The following is a 17,385-nucleotide window of genomic DNA, read 5'->3' as shown; positions in this document are numbered from 1 at the left end:
TAGCCAGGATGGTCTGATCTCCTGACCTCGTGATCCGCCCGTCTCGGCCTCCCAAAGTGCTGGGATTACAGGCTTGAGCCACCGCGCCCGGCCAATAGTCACCTTAATTTATTCACCTACAGAGAATGGTAAGTACACGCAGTGGCCCAGTGTTGGTGGTTTGGACCCACAGTTGAGTCTTTAAATCAGTGGTCCTCATCTGTATGAGAATCTATTTCAGAATCTCCTGGGAGTGCTCAAAGGAAGCCCCTAGCTCCACTGAATAAGAAAACTAGGGTGGGGTGGGAGGGAACAGAAAGCAGGCATGTATATTTTTTAAAAGCTCCCTTAGAATCCTAATGTACCCCTGAATTCTATTTCCTGCCAAAAGTGACGCTATACGGCATTGCCACTCAATCTTCACAACCCAGTGAGATAGTGTTACTGTTGAGAAAACCAGGGCTCAGTGAGGAGCCTAGGAAAAGCTGATGTAGAATTCACACTCCTATGTGAGAGTTGCCATTTTCTTTTTGCTTTTTTTTGAGACATGGTCTTGCTTTGTTGCCCAGGCTGGAGGGCAGTGGTACGATCACAGCTCACTACAGCCTCTGCCTCCCAGGTTCAAGCAATTCTCCCAGCTCAGCCTCCTGAGGAACTTGGGACTACAGGTGTAAGTGCCCCTGTGCCCAGCTAATTTTTGTATTTTTTTGTAGAGACAGGGTTTCACCATGTTGCCCAGGCTGGTCTCAAATTCCTGGACTGAAGCAATCCTGCTGCCTCGACCTCCCAAAGTCCTGGGATTACAGGCATGAGCCACCACACCTCGTCTTCATTTTTACTGTTTTGAATTCAACATTTGCTCCAGTATGAATCAAAACTTGACCAATATCATCCTACCCAATATCCTACAGGCAGATGCCTCACCTCCCAGAGTTATTTAGAAAACCAGTGCCATAAAAGACCCACTCAATTAAAAAAAAAAAAAAAATCAAAGTACTGCTTTAATAGGATAGCCCTGAACTTACCTGGCTAAAAGAGCTTTACAACAATAAATGCTCATTAGAATATGTTTTGATGATGACTTTAAACAAAACACAAAATAAAAGGTTAACTACCATAATACTAACTGGCCTTGGGAAAGTTACTTACCCTGCCTAGGATTCAGTTTCCTTAACTGCAAAGATTCAAATCATATTAACTGTCTGACAGGGTTGTTGTGAAACTGAATGAAAAAATGCCCAAGAGGCTGACATAGATTAAGGGGCTCATAAATGATGGTTGCTATTGTTCTTATTGCTATGATTTTACAACATTTTTGATTTATCCTTCATTAAATATACTTTGTTCAATGGCAATCCCAAGAGATGGGATTAAAACTAAGCAGAAACTAAGTTTGTCTACCTCAAACTTCAGCTCTTCAAAGGCATATGTGGGACTTCGTATCTATGCTCTAAGGGAGATGAGAAAACAGCCAGAATTGGCTCCAAGAAAGCACCGGTCCACTTGTTTAGATATTTGTTCTGTCCCGTAAATGTGAATAATGAAACTGATCATCTTTTAGCTGCTCTCCAGAGGGAGGCCTGGACACCTGAGTGGGACATACAGACCTGATGAGGATTCCAGTCGCTGTCAAAGATGACCACTGTATCAGCTGCCTGAAGATTTAAGCCCAGGCCACCAGCTCTGGTGCTCAGCAAGAAAATGAAATACTGGGATCCAGGTTCATTGAATTTCTTCAGCAAAGCAGCACGATCTTCAGACTTGGTGGTGCCTAAGGGGATCAGAAAAATTAATTTGCCAATTAACTCTTGTCTGAAAATGGCACAGAACGAGACAAAAAAGCTTGCTTCCTTCGAGAAATATACCCAGACTCCTCCTAACACTGATGAGGTAATTTCCAGGGCTTTGTACTTCTGGAAGAAATCTTTGAACATTTTGCAATTACAAAAAAAAGACAGAGCTTAAACACTTCTGACGAGGCATCTTTGTAACTTTACACATTTTACAAAATCCTTACTTTCACCTAAAACAATGAAAACATTTTTTGGATTTATTTCTGTGGTTTATAACAACAAATAATTTTAAGAATACACACACACTTCCTCTCTCTCCCTCTTGCTCTCTCTCACACACACGTGCACTTAAAACTGTAATAATGGCTTAAAGAAACTTTGCCAATAGGCATTAAAGCAAGGACTTTTTTATGCCAAGAAAATAGAAAAAAAGGAAAGTTCTTTTCTACTGCTTTACCATTTTTATTGAAGTATGGTCCGTTTGGTAAAAACATAAATTATGAATGAAATTTTTTTTTTTTTTTTGCAAATGGAATAATTTTATCCTTTTTAGCAAGACTTAAAGCCACAATAATCCCCCGTGAGAAACAAAAAACAAGAAATCTCTTAGTCTGTTTCTCACGTTAACATCCTGCTCTGTTGAGTTCAAAGCATACTAAATCAAAACCAACTAAACAGAGCAGCATCTTAAATACCTGGGTGTGGTTTGCCCCATGGGGTCTGAGGAGGCTCCAAAAGAGTGAATAAGCAGAGAGGACCAAACTTTAGAGTCTGGTGCTCACTTTTGGGGCATTCTTGCATTTCAGATGAGCCACTCAATCACATATTATGTATGTGTAATGTATTTACCCAGCCATTTCATGAAGTGCATTGTGGAAGGGAAGAAAAAAAAAGAAAAAAAAAAAAAAAAAAAAAAAAAACCAGTATTCCATCTGAACATATTTCACCAGAAACACTTAGACGCTGAATTTTGAAAAAAGGCTTTAGGTTGTTGGGAAATATATATGCATGTTACATGATAGTCCCTGACCGGCTGCTATTCAAATATTATTCTTACATGCTGTTCTTTTTTTAAGGATGAAAACATACCAGCAATTTATTTCAGAGGATTAAAACATTTAAGTGACTACAGCTAATGAATCAAGTTACTATGAGGGCCAAGTTCTCAAAATCGGGGACAATCTGTTTTTCACATTGAATACAAATAACAAATGCCCTCCTGAGGAGGCAGAAGACAAATCACTTCCCTGCATACAGCAAACAAGGATTAGGAATGAGGGGTTTGGGGGCTCTCCTCATTTAATGGAGTCACATTCTTTAGACCCAATTTACTTTCTACGTTAGGTTTCGAGTTTAGTGAACTGGTGAGGTCCGACACAATCAGTTGTCTGAGTTTAGATTTTGGAGGAGGAGCACTAAACATGCTTTGATGAGTGAGCTTTCAAGTGTGTGGCTCTTTTTTCTTTTATTTTCAGAATTGGCTTTCTGAGATCATGGTGAACTATCTGTTCACGATGCTAATGGAAGATATGTTCTGTTCTGCCATGAAACCTCTATCATCTTTCCAGCTGCAAGAATTTTTTTTAAAATTACTCACATGATTAATGGTTCACATATTTCTCCTCTGCCTTAAACTGAATGAAAAGCCACAGAAACCAAAAATTCCTTCTAAAATGGGGAAAGAAGAGATCATGGCATCTGTGTTTCTGACAACTGGGTACAAAAACTATACACATCTATCCTCTCAGGATAGAAGTTCAACCGTTTTTGATTAACTGAAAATGAACCAGCTGATAATCACATGGACTAAAACCAAACAGTTAATCTCATCAGGTCTGCCTGCCCTGCATGCTTTTGGTTTCTTGCTTTCTATTATTTTTGTTTTCTCTTTTTCTGTGAAGCTGAAGGCTGCGGTAGCTGAAGGTCTTGCTGCTGAATGCTCAAACTTGACCTTCACTGGCTACTTTACAGATAACATGCATATGTCACCATGGCAATGGTTACTTCAGTTTTTTTTTCAGGAACTTTGGCCAGCTCTATCCACTTCAAACTGGTTGACACCACTGACCCTTAAACTAGGCCTGAGCACAAGTGCCCAAGAGATGGCCTTTCGATGTTGGAGAGCCAAGAACTCCACCATCAGATCACACTAACACTGCCATTTTCTGCATGTATGTCCTCGGAAACACCATGAACCCCGGCTACGCTTGTGTAGAATGAACCTGTGACTTCATTTTTCCCCACTGCCAATCACCTTTCCCTGTGCCTTACACCACCCCACTTCCTTACCCCATAAATATCCCTAAGTCTTATCTTCAGGGAGGTAGAGTTGTTCTTCCATCTTTTTGCTTGGTTCCCTTGTGAATAAATCTTTTCTCCTTTGCAAAACCTGTGTCACAGTGATAGATTTACTGCACGTGGGCAGAACAGACGTGGATCTTGCCAGTAACATAAGATATAAATACAACCAATGCCTACTGGGATGAAATAACCTTACATGCAAAATAAAGCACTGAAAAACAAAAGGAATATCCAAATAAAATTATTTGGTCAAAGGAGTTTTCAGACCCTATACCAGATACCTCAAGCAAATAGGCCAACCATGTATCTGGTGTGTATTTAAACTGTATAGGCCAGGCACGGTGGCTCACGCCTATGATCTCAGCACTTTGGGAAGCCAAGGTGGATGGATTACCTGAGGTCAGGAGTTCAAGACCAGCCTGGCCAACATGATAAAACCCTGTCCCTACTAAAAATACAAAAATTAGCTGGGCATGGTGGCACACATCTGTAATCCCAGCTACTCGGGAGGGTGGGGCACAAGAATCGCTTGAACCCAGGAAGTGGAGGTTGCAGTGAGCTGAGATGCACTCCAGCCTGGGCGACAGAGTGAGACTTCGTCTCAACAAAATAGAATGAAATAAAATAAAATAAAATAAACTGTATAAATAGCTGGGAACTTGACAAATTACAAAAAAACAATAAAAAAGATTAAGTCATTTTTCATACAAAACAATGGCATTTCTTATCACAGGGTTTAGAATTTGCTAGAAAACCACTTCCGTCAAAGATTTCCAAGTCAAGATCTTTGCTGATCATCAGCAATCTTTTTAATATTGTTCAGGGAGATTCAAACCACCATGTAAGAGTCTATCTAAAGGCAGACACTCTTTGCAAGTGGCACAAGATTTAATGTGCTCAATACTAACATCAGTTTCATGGTCTTTCAGACTTTGATACATAACCAATTATAAGAATACAATTAATAGGGCAAGTGTGTTGAAAATTACAGAATTTACCAGAAGGAACACACTGTCAGACTTTCATGATGACTAATTTTAACTTAGCTTCAGTGACTTTTAGAAAGTATTGACTTCTGGGATAAAACAAGAGAGAGCACCACTTGCTCTCACTCAAAAATCATTTCCAGTAAAAACAAAAACTCTAATGGAGTATTAGCTAAATCTATTCATGCAACCATAATCTTTGCAGAAAATTTCTGCTTAGCTCTTGTCAAGTGATTTTTTTCCCCTAAAGTCAAAATCTGACACATCAAATTCAGGAGTGAAAATCTGAAGTCATTTTAATAATTGGGTGGTGGGATGGGGGACAGAAGGGGGTTCAGCCAGAAGTGTGTGCACTAACTTATCTGTGTGTACACTGATTGTTTGTCCATTAGTTCTGTCCACCCTTAAAAGGAATGGCTGCTCTTTCTTATGGAAATATGCCTTTTCAATTCCATCTGTAACATGTTAGGCAATTTGCTTGTCTGTCTCCTTCCACCTAATGGTAAGGACTCTGAGAGCAGGAACAGTGAATAGTTCATCCATCCTGTATCTCTAGTGCATGGTGGTTTGCAATTACTCAACTGAAAATTTTAAATAAGTTCAAAATCATGCTTAAAATGTTGTAGCTAGAGAAGCAGCCTGTATTTTCAGAGATGGGGTATACCTCTCTGGATCTGCTAAAACTGAGCTAATCTGGAATCAAAGAGATCCAAGTTAAAACCTGGTTTTTCTCATCTATTAAGTGGGCATCATAGTGGCACACTGATTGACAGGGTAACAGTAGCTTATTTATTGAGAAAATCAAATTAATAATGCACATGAAATGCTTGGCCCAGAGTCCCACACAGAGTAGGTGTTCCATACATGTTAACTGTTGTGACTATTATTATTAATAACAAAAGGACAGCAGCCAACAAATGATTAAAGAGAACCTCTCAGGCTGACAAGAAAACATGAAAGCAATTTGTTTCCAGGAAGTCACTCTTACCAGTCTGATAGATGCAAATATTCCAAAGGAGCAGTCCTCAGAGACCTGAGATTGGAAATGAAATGCCACAAAGTAGCAAGTGATAGTTATGCAGGACACCTGTGTGGGGCTGTCAGTTCAGGGGAAAATAGAGCCCCACAGCCCCTCACCTGAGCAGCAGGTAAAGGACAGTTTATCTTTTGAAGGAAGAGTGCTGAATTTTCCCCCCTTTTCGGAGGCAGGGATCCAGTCAAAGAAGAAGAAACAATAAAGGAAATTTGCCAACAGAGAAAAACTGTGCCTAATAGGACTGTATTTGTGAACTCAGAATTCACATTTACTTAACCATTCATTGGTTAAGTAATTTGGAGGGGAGAGGTAAAGGGGTTTAAATAATCAATTTTCATGCCTGTAATCCCAGCACTTTGGGAGGCCAAGGCAGGTGGATCACTTGAGGTCAAGAGCTCGAGACCAGCCTGGGCAACATGGTGAAACCCCATCTCCACTAAAAATACACACAAAAAAATTAGCCGGGCATGGTGGCACATGCTTGTAATCCCAGCTACTCAGGAGGCTGAGCCAGGAGAATCACCTGAACCTGGGTGGCGGAGGTTGCAGTAAGCTGAGATCATGCTACTGGATTCCAGCCTGGGTGACAGAGTGAGACTCTGTCTCAATAAAAACAATAAAATAAAATAAAATAAAAAAATCAAGTTTGTCAAATGGTATAATTAATTTGAAAATTAATTAATAATACCCTAAGAGGCAGACCATAAAGAGAATTCACCTAAAACCTTAAGTCAGAGAACATACGGCAAGTCTGAGTTTGGTTTATATCCAATTACATTCAATTAAGGGCAAAAGGAAACAAAATGTTGGATTGAAAATAAAGTCTTTTAATGAAACATAAACCTTAAATTTCCCATTTAACAATAGTAATACTGCATTAGATAAATACCGGTATTAGTAGTATCCTCTTTTCTACCCAGGGATTAAATAGCATCCTGACTGTAAATTAACTTCTATTCCTACTTACTACTCTTTGAATGCCATATTTATGCCCTGCCATTGTGTATAAATGCTGACACTTTCAACCTCTAATATATTATGGCTGATATCCAAATCGTAAAATAATTTAGGGATTATCCCTAAAATCATATTTTCTTCCACTAATATTTTTTCTTACTAATTTTTAGGACATGGTATTTAAATTTCACTCTTAAAACCAGGCAAATATTTTACATAGCTTGCAGAATCCAGGAAACAATGAAGTCACGTCTCTTAACAATATATGTGGATATGTCTTATTTAGAAAGAGAGGCGCTTTAATGGTAAATATAATCTTAACTTAATGAGTATTGTTACAAAGAAAAGTGACATAGCCTTTATCCCCTTAAAATATACCTTTAACTGAAAAAGGTAAAGGTGTGTCAACGTATTCTATATGTTTGGCACATAGGTAACAATCAATTTTAAGAGCAAGGAAGATTTCAAAATTTTAGTTTAGTTTAATTTTATTTTATTTAGATACTCATAAGTGACCCTAAACTCATTTGTGTTGGTTTATATGTGGGCTATGCAGCTGCACAAATGAGGTCAGCTTATTTAAAGCTTAAGGATGCAAAAAATTGCACCCGATGCTGCTAGTCAATTCTTCAATTTTACCCCTTCTTTTTGGCTGAGAATGGATCTAAGTGCCCATTATCCCTTCATTTTCAGTAGTATGGCTTCTGAGCCTAATGCCTTATGCACTTACCATCTAGGCGTAGGTAAAGGAAGTTCCGAAAAGCAAAATAATCCTCCATGATGGTCATGAGAGATGTCATCTGGCAGAAAAGCAGCACTCGGTGATTAGTCGCTCTCAATTTTGGCAGAATACGATCAAGTAGCTCAAACTTTCCTGAGGCCCGATACAGTTCAGCCCTGAACCCAAAAAATGCAAAACAAGAAGACAGTATTACTTCTGTCTTCTTGAAAAATCCAGCATTGCTTTGTTTTTCATGTAATCCTTTGTACACAGTAAACATTCAATAAGTGACTGTGACATGAATGAATGAATGAATGAATATGAACTCCAAAGCAATGAGAATATTTAGCAGAAAAAGAAAATATATTCATAAAAACCCATGAAAAGTGCATTGCATATACTAGGTATGATTAACAGGTTCTAAAAAGAAAAGGAACCACTTACATGTTCTTAATACTTTCACAGTCTATTCTTTCTCCTTGCCCTCTCTCTTTCTCTCTCTCTCTCTCTCACACACGCGCGTGAGTGCATATATGCCATGTTTCTGTAAATCCTTCCTTATTAATTATATACATTTTTAAATTGTTAATTCAGGGCACTTAAGATTCATCTAAATATTTATTGATCACCTACTATGTACCAAGTACAGTGCTAGCCATGTATATAATAATAAGCAAAATAGAGTCTCATTTTACTAAATGGGTAATTACAAATTATAATAAATACCATAAAAATAACAAGTTCCAATGAGAAAATCCACAGCAACATGTGATGCCTTCTTTAGATCAGAGCAGTTTGGCAACTTTTGGCCCCAGTCTGCTGTTTTTATAAATAAAAACAGACACAGCTACACTCACTCATCTCTGTTTTCTGGCTGCATTCATGCTACAGAGGCTGTGCTGAGCAGGTGTGGCAGACACTTTATGGCCCACAAAGCTGAAAATATTTACAATCTGGCTCTTTACAGAAAAAGTTTGCCAACCACTGGTTTAGAGTGTTGGAGGTGACCTCCCTGAAGAGCTAACATTTTAGCTAAAACCTGAAATAATGAGTAAAAAGGCATCTAGGTGAAGAATGGGGGCACTGGGGTGGAGAGGAGGAGATTCCAGGGTGAGGAAAGAGCATGCATAAAGGTCCTGAGGGGTAAAGGAGACAGAAGAATTTGAGAAATTGAAAAACAAACAAACAAACAAACAACCGGTGAGCATGGCTTAAACAGAAGTGAGGACAGAATACTGGGAGATGAAGACAGAGAGGTGGAGGATGAGATTAGGGATAGACTCTGTAGGGCTCTATGAGCTACACTGAACATTTTCATTTTCAGTGCAATGAAAAGCCATCAATGGGTTTTAAGCAGGGGAGTGATGGGGTCTGGCATACCTTTTTATAAGATCACTATGGACATCGTGTAAGAATGGACTAGGGGAGGACAAGAGTCTTGGATTACTGTAGAAGTACAAGTCAAAAACACGATGGGAGTATGAGATGGAGAAGATGCTGTGATATGAAGAAAGGCTAAAGTATGGCCTTTTCCCTCTACAGTTCACCCTTATTTTTCTTTTATCAAAAGGGCTGTGTTATACAATTAAAACTGAATTCTAGGCGATACTGTTTAGAAAACTTGCCAGTGCACATGTAATCTATAGTACTGGAATGTATCATCTGGTAGTTGATTTTATGACACAGGATATGTTATTTCTAACAGACACATTTTCAAACGTATGTCTTCCTGATGTCCATTCCCCACTCTGAGAACTGTTCTCCAAATACCCCATAGCCGTGTTTTCTCCACGCAACCCTGGCCAAGCTGATGGGAGCAGGAGTAACCATAGAACGCAGAGGAGAGAGAGGCAAGAAGAGGCAGGGAAAGCTTAGCAGCACTGCTTCTGGATAGGTTATAGTTCCTGGTTCTTAGCCCAGTGAAACTGTCTGCCCTTGGCATCCAAGAATGATGACTACATCCTAATACTAAATTTTTCAAATTTGCAACACACACACACACACACACACACACACATAGACTTTCTGTTAAGGCAGTGTTCATTTTTGTTGTTGCAAGTCAAGATTCTCTTTAACATCCATTGCTAATGAAAAACATTTCTTACACAGACCATACTCTAACAAATGACTATAAAACTGTAAACATTTGCAGCAGATGAGAAATTTCTTCTCATGTACATTAATATCAAACGTCAATGTGAAATTTAATAAGATAAATTCTCTTCAGGCCCAGGCTATACTTTTGGTTATAAATAACAAACCTTTGAAACTTCAACAACATTTTTTGAACACTAGGATACTATTAAGTCTATTAAATAAGATCTATGTCCTTTGAATAGCCACTTGCTTAAGGCAAGTAATAATTTATGCCAGTAAAGTAAAAGAGAATGCTGATATCGTTTTGGTTAACTTCTCCACTGAAAAGCACTTAGAGGGCTGGAAGTATGTATTTGCACAAGAGGAAACACTGTAGAGAGGAGGAGTTTATGTAAGGCCAACAACATTTTTTTTAAAAGAAAAAAAATTTTGAGATTTACCCATTGATGACCCCATTTGAATAGCCTAGGTGTTCAGCAAAGGATTCCTTTAAAAGAGAGAGAGAGAAAAAAATGATTTAAAAAAATGTAATTATTAACTTAATGATTACTCTTTTAGTGAGGTTATCCTACCTATTTCTATAGTTAAAACAAAATAATTAAGGAATAAGCAAAAAAACTTACATATATAATGAACGAGAAATTCAGTATATTGCATGCAGACTTTTGTTCCACCAGAAATGTATCCTGTGAGTTTCTTCTAGTCTCTAGACTCGCAGATAACAGAGTTAGTTTACCCATCACACAGTCACTGAGCACCCACTGGCCCATAGCTGAGCCAATAGTTGTTTTTGGAGATCCACCCTCTAGGGTGGGTCTGAACTCAAGGAGTTCAGAGTCTAGACTATAAGAGCACAATACAAGCAAATCAGAATTAATATGTATATATAAATACATGTGATAGGACTTGGCTGTGTCCCCACTGAAATCTCATCTTGAATTGTAGCTCCCATAATTCCCGTGTGTTGTGGGAGGGACCCTGGGGGAATCAACTGAATCCTCAGGAAGGTTTCCCCCAAGCCGTTCTCGTGGTTGTAAGTCTCACGAGATCTGGTGGCTTTATAAGGGGTTTCCCTTTTCACTTGGCTCTCACTCTCTCTTGCCTGCCACCATGTAAGATGTTCCTTTCGCCTTCTGCCATGATTGTGAGGCCTCCCCAACCATGTGAAGTATGAGTTCATTCAACCTTTTTTCTTTACAAATTGCCCAGTCTCAGGTATGCCTTTATCAGCAGCATGAAAACGGACTAATACAATAGGCATTGTGGAAAAAATTAGCAATAAAAATAATGGTGATTACGTATTCTAATTCTTAGTTTGGTGAAATCTTTTCTTTTCTTTTCCTTTTTTTTTTTTTTTATTTCAGACAGAGTCTCACTCTGTTGCCCAGGCTGGAGTACAGTGGTGCGGTCTCAGCTCATTGCAAACCTCTGCCTCCCAGGTTCAAGCAATTCTCCTGCCTCAGACTCCTGAGTAGCTGGGACTACAGCATGTGCCACTACACCTGGTTAATTTTCTGTATTTTTAGTACAGACAGGGTTTTGCCACATTAGCCATGCTGGTCTTAAACTCCTTACCTCAAGTGACCTGACTGCCTTGGCCTCCCAAAGTGCTAGGCTTACTGGCATGAGCCACCATGCCTGGTCAGTTTGGTGAAATCCTAACATCTCTTCTATACTGTGCTTTCCTCCGTTACAAATAAGGTCCTAGATGTACAGCATCCCTCAGGTGTCTGGCTTCTGTTTTCAGAATACAGAGTGTAATCACATAACTCTAACTCCCTCCTTTCTGATTCACAGGAAGAAATACATGACTGTTCTCCATGCATTTCTCCATTCTGACTTTATGGGAATGGCAACCATCGGTGGGAATGGAAAGCAGGTTACACCTTCACATCAGCCACCGGCTGTCTCCCTTTTCTGCCTTCCCTCCTCCCTGGATCCCTGCAGTGATTCCTCCAATGGCACCAGATCTTTCCCTCTGGGCTCAACAGTACTCTCAAATATGCTCATCATCTATGGTAAGCTCCAGTCCTGTGGCAAAATTAACAGGATAGACTGTGGCCAATACCTCACCTCCATCCCCTAGAACCAAGCCCATAGTCTCCATTAGGCCCTATCCCTGTCTCCAAGCAGGATTGTGAAAACCAAAGAGAGGGTGTCAATGGATGCTGTTGGAGATTAGGTAACAGCACCATGTTAAAAATACTGTTTTCATTTCTTGAGTTTGAAGGTCCCCAGGTACGCAGTGAGACCCATTTTGAGGCTGAGCATCTGGTAGGATTTAGTATGAACAAAGGGTGTGTAGCAAACGAAACACAACAAAGGTAAATTCACACACCACCTCTGTTCCATAGTTGTCACTAGATTTGCCATAACTGTGGATCTCGTTTCTAGGAATAGACTCCTGAGAGTTTTTCTGTTAAAAAAAATTGCAAATCAAAGTCTGCCTTTCTACCAACTGCTACTTAAAATGTCAATATGTAGGTACCGAAGGGCATGCACCTTAAACTTCGCTTCCTTCATGATCCCACTCCTCCTCTATCCTTTCCCACCCTCCAGACTGAAGCTGGAGAACAGAAGGCATCATCTCCCTTCCTTCCCTACTTAGCCCAGCATGGCTGACGGGATCATTTCTTTTATGATAACCAAAATGAAGTAAGATTGCTGCTTAATCTTCAAAATTCCTAAGTCCCTCAAGGCCCTCATAGATTACCATATATGTCTTAAAATTGTTTTCAGAAAAAAATGGGATGGTGGGCAACAGGTTAGACTAACAAAACCCCAGACAGTTTCATCATTAGACCTTTTTCCCAGCTCCTCTCAACCCAACCTACGCCCACTACCAATTCATTGGTGCCTTACATCTGATATAACACGACATCAGTTTACAAGATGCTTCACATGTTATTGTTTAAAAGCTGGTCCTCCTGCCAGTCCTATAATCTATTATTACCTCTGTTTACAAATCAAGCACATTATAGCATGGAGAATCTGAGTGACGTACCCCAGTTCACAGTTACAAAGTGACCTAGTGGATATGAACTCATTTTTGGCCACTGCATTCCCCTTCAACAATACATGTAAATAATTATGACTTACTAGTGAGACTTTTTTTCTTTTTTGAGACCGACTTTCGCTCTTGTCACTCAGGCTGGAGTGCAATGGCATGATCTTGGCTCACTGTAACCTCTACCTCCCAGGTTCAAGCAATTCTGTTTCCTCAGCCTCCTGTGTAGCTGGGATTACAGGCATCTGCCATGACACAGGGCTAATTTTTTGTAGTTTTGTAATTCTGTAGTTTTGTAATTTTGTAGTTTTAGACGGGGTTTTACCATGTTGGCCAGGCCGGTCTCGAACTCCTGACCTCAGGTCATCTGCCTGCCCCGGCCTACCAAAGTGCTTGGCTTACAGGAGTGAGCCACCGCACCCAGCCATGAGATTCTTTAAGTGTTGTTGCTGTTGTCGTTTTCCTTCGATGTATGTAGATACTTTCCCCTATATCTATGGATATTCTCCTCTACGCCCATACACTCTCTCCTATGGCTGTGGGTACTCTCCCCAGTGTCTGTGGATACTTTCTCCTATGGACTTGAAGGCAATAGCACTGTCAGAAATCTTTCCAATTATCCAGCACAGCTAGAAAAGAATTCTGGCACGCAGATATGGTGCAACGAATACTCTGACCTGACAGGTACAACTGCCAAAAATAAGGGAGAAAAAAGAATATTCGAAAAGAAGAGTGCTCCAACTCAATTTTTATACTGTGATTAAGTTTTAACTCTCCAGAAGTTTCTATGTATTTTTTAAAATAAATTGATGCAGACACTGGAGCCCTGCAGTGATGTTCTCTATGTCTCCTGCCCATTTTGCAGTAGAAAGTAGGCACTGCCCTGGCAAATAATTGCCACCAGGACCATTTGCCTCAGCAGCAGCAATGACAAATGGGGAATACAATTGTGGCTCCTTTTCATTCCTGCTCCAGTCAATTGCTCTGACTGGGGTGAAACACTGTCAATTTAGGAAACTTATTCACATGGAGTGAACATGGCAGAAAATGTCCTTTCCCTGCAAAACAGCTTTCTAGAGACCTGAGCATCAGGATGAAAGCATGGATTTACATCATTACGACAGAAACAAGAAAGGAAAAATATAAGTCAAAGTAACAGACTAAAGCCAGTGTCTTTTACAAAGAAAATATTTAAAGAAAATCTTTCTCTTTAGCAGTCATAAATATGTTATTTTAATATTTTTCACAGCATTCTTCTGAGGAAGCTGAATGTATTTATCATTATCTTCAATTTCAGAGCTCCTACTATAACAAGGTAATTCACAGTACTTACCCAAACCCACACAAGCGAGCCACTGCTTACAACATTTTCTCTCCACTTTAAACTCTTGGTTATAAAATTCCAGGTGCTCAAATGCTTGGTGCCAATGAGAACCCATAACAAGAATACTCATGTTTGTTAATTCTGCTTGTCGCGCTATCAGATCATGTCATCTCAACTTCCACCAACATGTTTTAAACCTATTTTGGTTTTTGTTTTGTTTGTTCGTTTTTTTAACTAGCATTAGTATGTTAGCACAATCAGGCTCAACACATACAATACAGACTTACCTCAATGTGCTGAAACATATATGGGTGGTTGCAGATTTTTCTCAACTGCATGATAGTGTTCATAAGTGTCTTAGCACCTCCTTTCCCCTAAGAATCAGTGGAAAGAGAAAAATAAAACTAATTATTAACTGGTCAGACATTGCAGATCTTTTAAACTGGGCTTCTTATACAAAGGACCAAAGGTTTTCTCAGTCACCTACACACCTTGTGGTTTAAAGCTTCTTTAATTATATAGCAGTTCCTAAGTTAGATATAATGTCTTTCTTGTGATTAACTTATCCTACAAAAAAAGTGAACCTTGAAGAATTATGTCTAGTCAATGGCTTTGTGACATGACTGTCTATTCCGTAGGACTCCAGAACACAGAAGCACAGAACAGATGCCCAGGGAGTGAAACTGGATTTTAAAACCTTCTAAAATGCCACCCCACATTTAGGCAGAATATATTTGCTGCAAAATTGACATAAGCAGAGCTAACTATTTTGGTAATGTGAACATATTCCTTCTTTCTTCCTGCCCCAATGCAGCTAAGAGGTGAAGAGATTATCTTTGGCAGCTATAATAGCTCAAAGGAGGTCCAGTGATTTACTTTAACAAATCAGCATTAGCAGGGATGCTTCCTGTGAATATTCAATGTCACAGCCATGAGAATACATATCACAGTACCTTGCGTTGCATCATCTTCCGCAACATACCTTCTTATCTTTCTCAGAACCATCTGTGAGAAGGATCCCCTTAGCCTGCATATGGCGATACAGAATCTTCTGCAGAGCTGACATGTCACACTTGATCACATATTCCACCTGCGGAAAAGAGAACAGTAAGTAGGCAAGAGCGGGAAGGAGAAGGCGCCAGTTCCAAGAAGACTGCTGAATCAGTGTCACTCCTGGAAGCACAAAGGTGTCTCTCTTTCTTTTTCTTGGATTCATGGAGTGCGGGGTGAGATGGGGGTGTTAGAAGAGACCAGAGTCATCATTGTTAAAGGTACCATTATGATGGTGGGAGCTTCCAAAGGTTATATGTAATTGATGCTGGGGTCATGTTTTCTGAAATTTCTGGACTTGGTTCCAAATTTGAGAGAGAGAATGGCTTACAAACTGTTCAAATTCAAAAATGTTCAATATGGGGTATTTTTAGTATTTCCTTCACTTCCCAATTATACTTCCTTTCCTATGAACAGAACGGTTTTAGGAAAAGCAGTGACTGACAAATATCCTGTGATTTTCTTCGTGAAACATTTTTAAATGGTCACATGTGGTATCTCTAATACTAGTCTAAAAGTGAGATTTATAACATCCCTAGGGTGACTACCGTTAACTTCTACTCTTGAGAAATGGCAGGATGCAACCTAGTGAGAACAGGCAGAAGAGAGAAATTAATCCACAGTTAGACACTACTTTATGGCCATCTAAAGGAGGACAAGGCCTCCTGTGCTTCCAGTTGAAATACCATCAAAATCCAATTTTACAAAGTTAAGGGGAATTCACATGCTCATGGTTTATCACACACCTGTATACTTTATCATACTCCTAATACAGAAAATCTGCCTTATTTCCTACCATTGTTTTTCTTTATTTAAAAAAGAATCCCAAGAACACAAATGTGCAATTTCCATAATAAACATCAGATTAATGCCTAGAAATATGCAGAATGTGATTAAAAGTAAATCAGCAAGCTAATGTTTAATAAACTGATTTAAAATGATCACATTATTTGCAGCTCTGAAGGCCAGGGAGAAGAGGTCACAAAGAACTTGAATATTCATTCAATTGTTACTTTAGAAGGAATCTGTCAGACCAAATGGAACCACAATTAATAGATTTTGGCCACACATTTTGATGCATCAAATGAGATTAGAGCAAAGCTCGCTCTTTGACAGAAAAGTTGAGAAGTGTAAGTAACCCTCCAAAAACATGCTTCAGTTTTTAATGACCTTCTTGGCCAGGTGAAAGAAAAATCTCCAAGATTAATAAATAAGTATGCATTTCACACAGGCTTTGTGTTTTAGAAAACTGATCATGTTATATGTTTAAAGTACTTCTCTTTTTCTTTAATATAAAAAATTTCCATAATTTGGCCAGGTGTGGTGACTCATGCCTGCAGTCCCAGCACTTTGGGAGGCCGAGGTGGGCAGATCACGATGTCAGGAGTTCCAGACCAGCTTGCCCAACATGATGAAACCCCATCTCTACTAAAAATACAAAAATTAGCCAGGCGTGGTAGTGTGTGCCTATAATCCCAGCTATTCAGGAGGCTGACGCAGGAGAATCGCTGGAACCCAAGAGGCAGAGGTTGCAATGAGCCGAGATCGTGCCACTGCACTGGAGTGACAGAGTGAGACTCATTCAGGACATAGGCATGGGCAAGGACTTCATGTCTAAAACACCAAAAGCAATGCCAACAAAAGCCAAAATTGACAAATGGGACCTAATCAAACTATAGAGCTTCTGCACAGCAAAAGAAACTACCATCAGCGTGAACAGGCAACCTACAGGATGGGGGAAAATTTTTGCAATCTATGCATCTGACAAAGGGCTAATATCCAGAATCTACAAATAACTTAAACAAATTTACAAGAAAAAATCAACCCCATCAAAAAGTGGGTGAAGGATATGAACAGACACTTCTCAAAAGAAGACATTTATGCAGCCAACAGACATATGAAAAAATGCTCATCATCACTGGCCATCAAAGAAATGCAAATTAAAACCACAATGAGATGCCATCTCACACCAGTTAGAATGGCGATCATAAAAAAGTCAGGAAACAATAAGCGCTGGAGAGGTTGTGGAGAAACAGGGACACTTTTACACTGTTGGTGGGACTGTAAACTAGTTCAACCATTGTGGAAGAAAGTGTGGTAATTCCTCAAGGATCTAGAACTAGAAATACCATTT

The 17,385-nt window shown here is 39.5% G+C and overlaps 1 protein-coding gene across 4 annotated transcripts in view; it reads right to left on the bottom strand.

The window, feature by feature from the left end:
- The window catches only part of SMARCA2 (SWI/SNF related, matrix associated, actin dependent regulator of chromatin, subfamily a, member 2), a 183,601-nt gene that overhangs the window by 83,360 nt on the left and 82,856 nt on the right, over positions 1 to 17,385 (bottom strand). For all 4 annotated transcript variants that reach the window (XM_011956472.1, XM_011956473.1, XM_011956474.1 and 1 more), the window contains exons 20-24: positions 15,184 to 15,291; positions 14,489 to 14,575; positions 10,311 to 10,357; positions 7,783 to 7,949; positions 1,587 to 1,750 (exon numbers count right to left, since the gene is read on the bottom strand). In XM_011956472.1, coding sequence (XP_011811862.1) covers positions 1,587 to 1,750; positions 7,783 to 7,949; positions 10,311 to 10,357; positions 14,489 to 14,575; positions 15,184 to 15,291 — 573 coding nt within the window. The remainder of the gene's footprint in view (positions 1 to 1,586; positions 1,751 to 7,782; positions 7,950 to 10,310; positions 10,358 to 14,488; positions 14,576 to 15,183; positions 15,292 to 17,385) is intronic.

The sequence above is a fragment of the Colobus angolensis genome, unplaced genomic scaffold (assembly GCF_000951035.1).
Source record: "Colobus angolensis palliatus isolate OR3802 unplaced genomic scaffold, Cang.pa_1.0 Scaffold419, whole genome shotgun sequence".
NCBI classification, from domain to species: domain Eukaryota; kingdom Metazoa; phylum Chordata; class Mammalia; order Primates; family Cercopithecidae; genus Colobus; species Colobus angolensis.
This window is presented reverse-complemented; position numbering and strand designations above follow the sequence as displayed.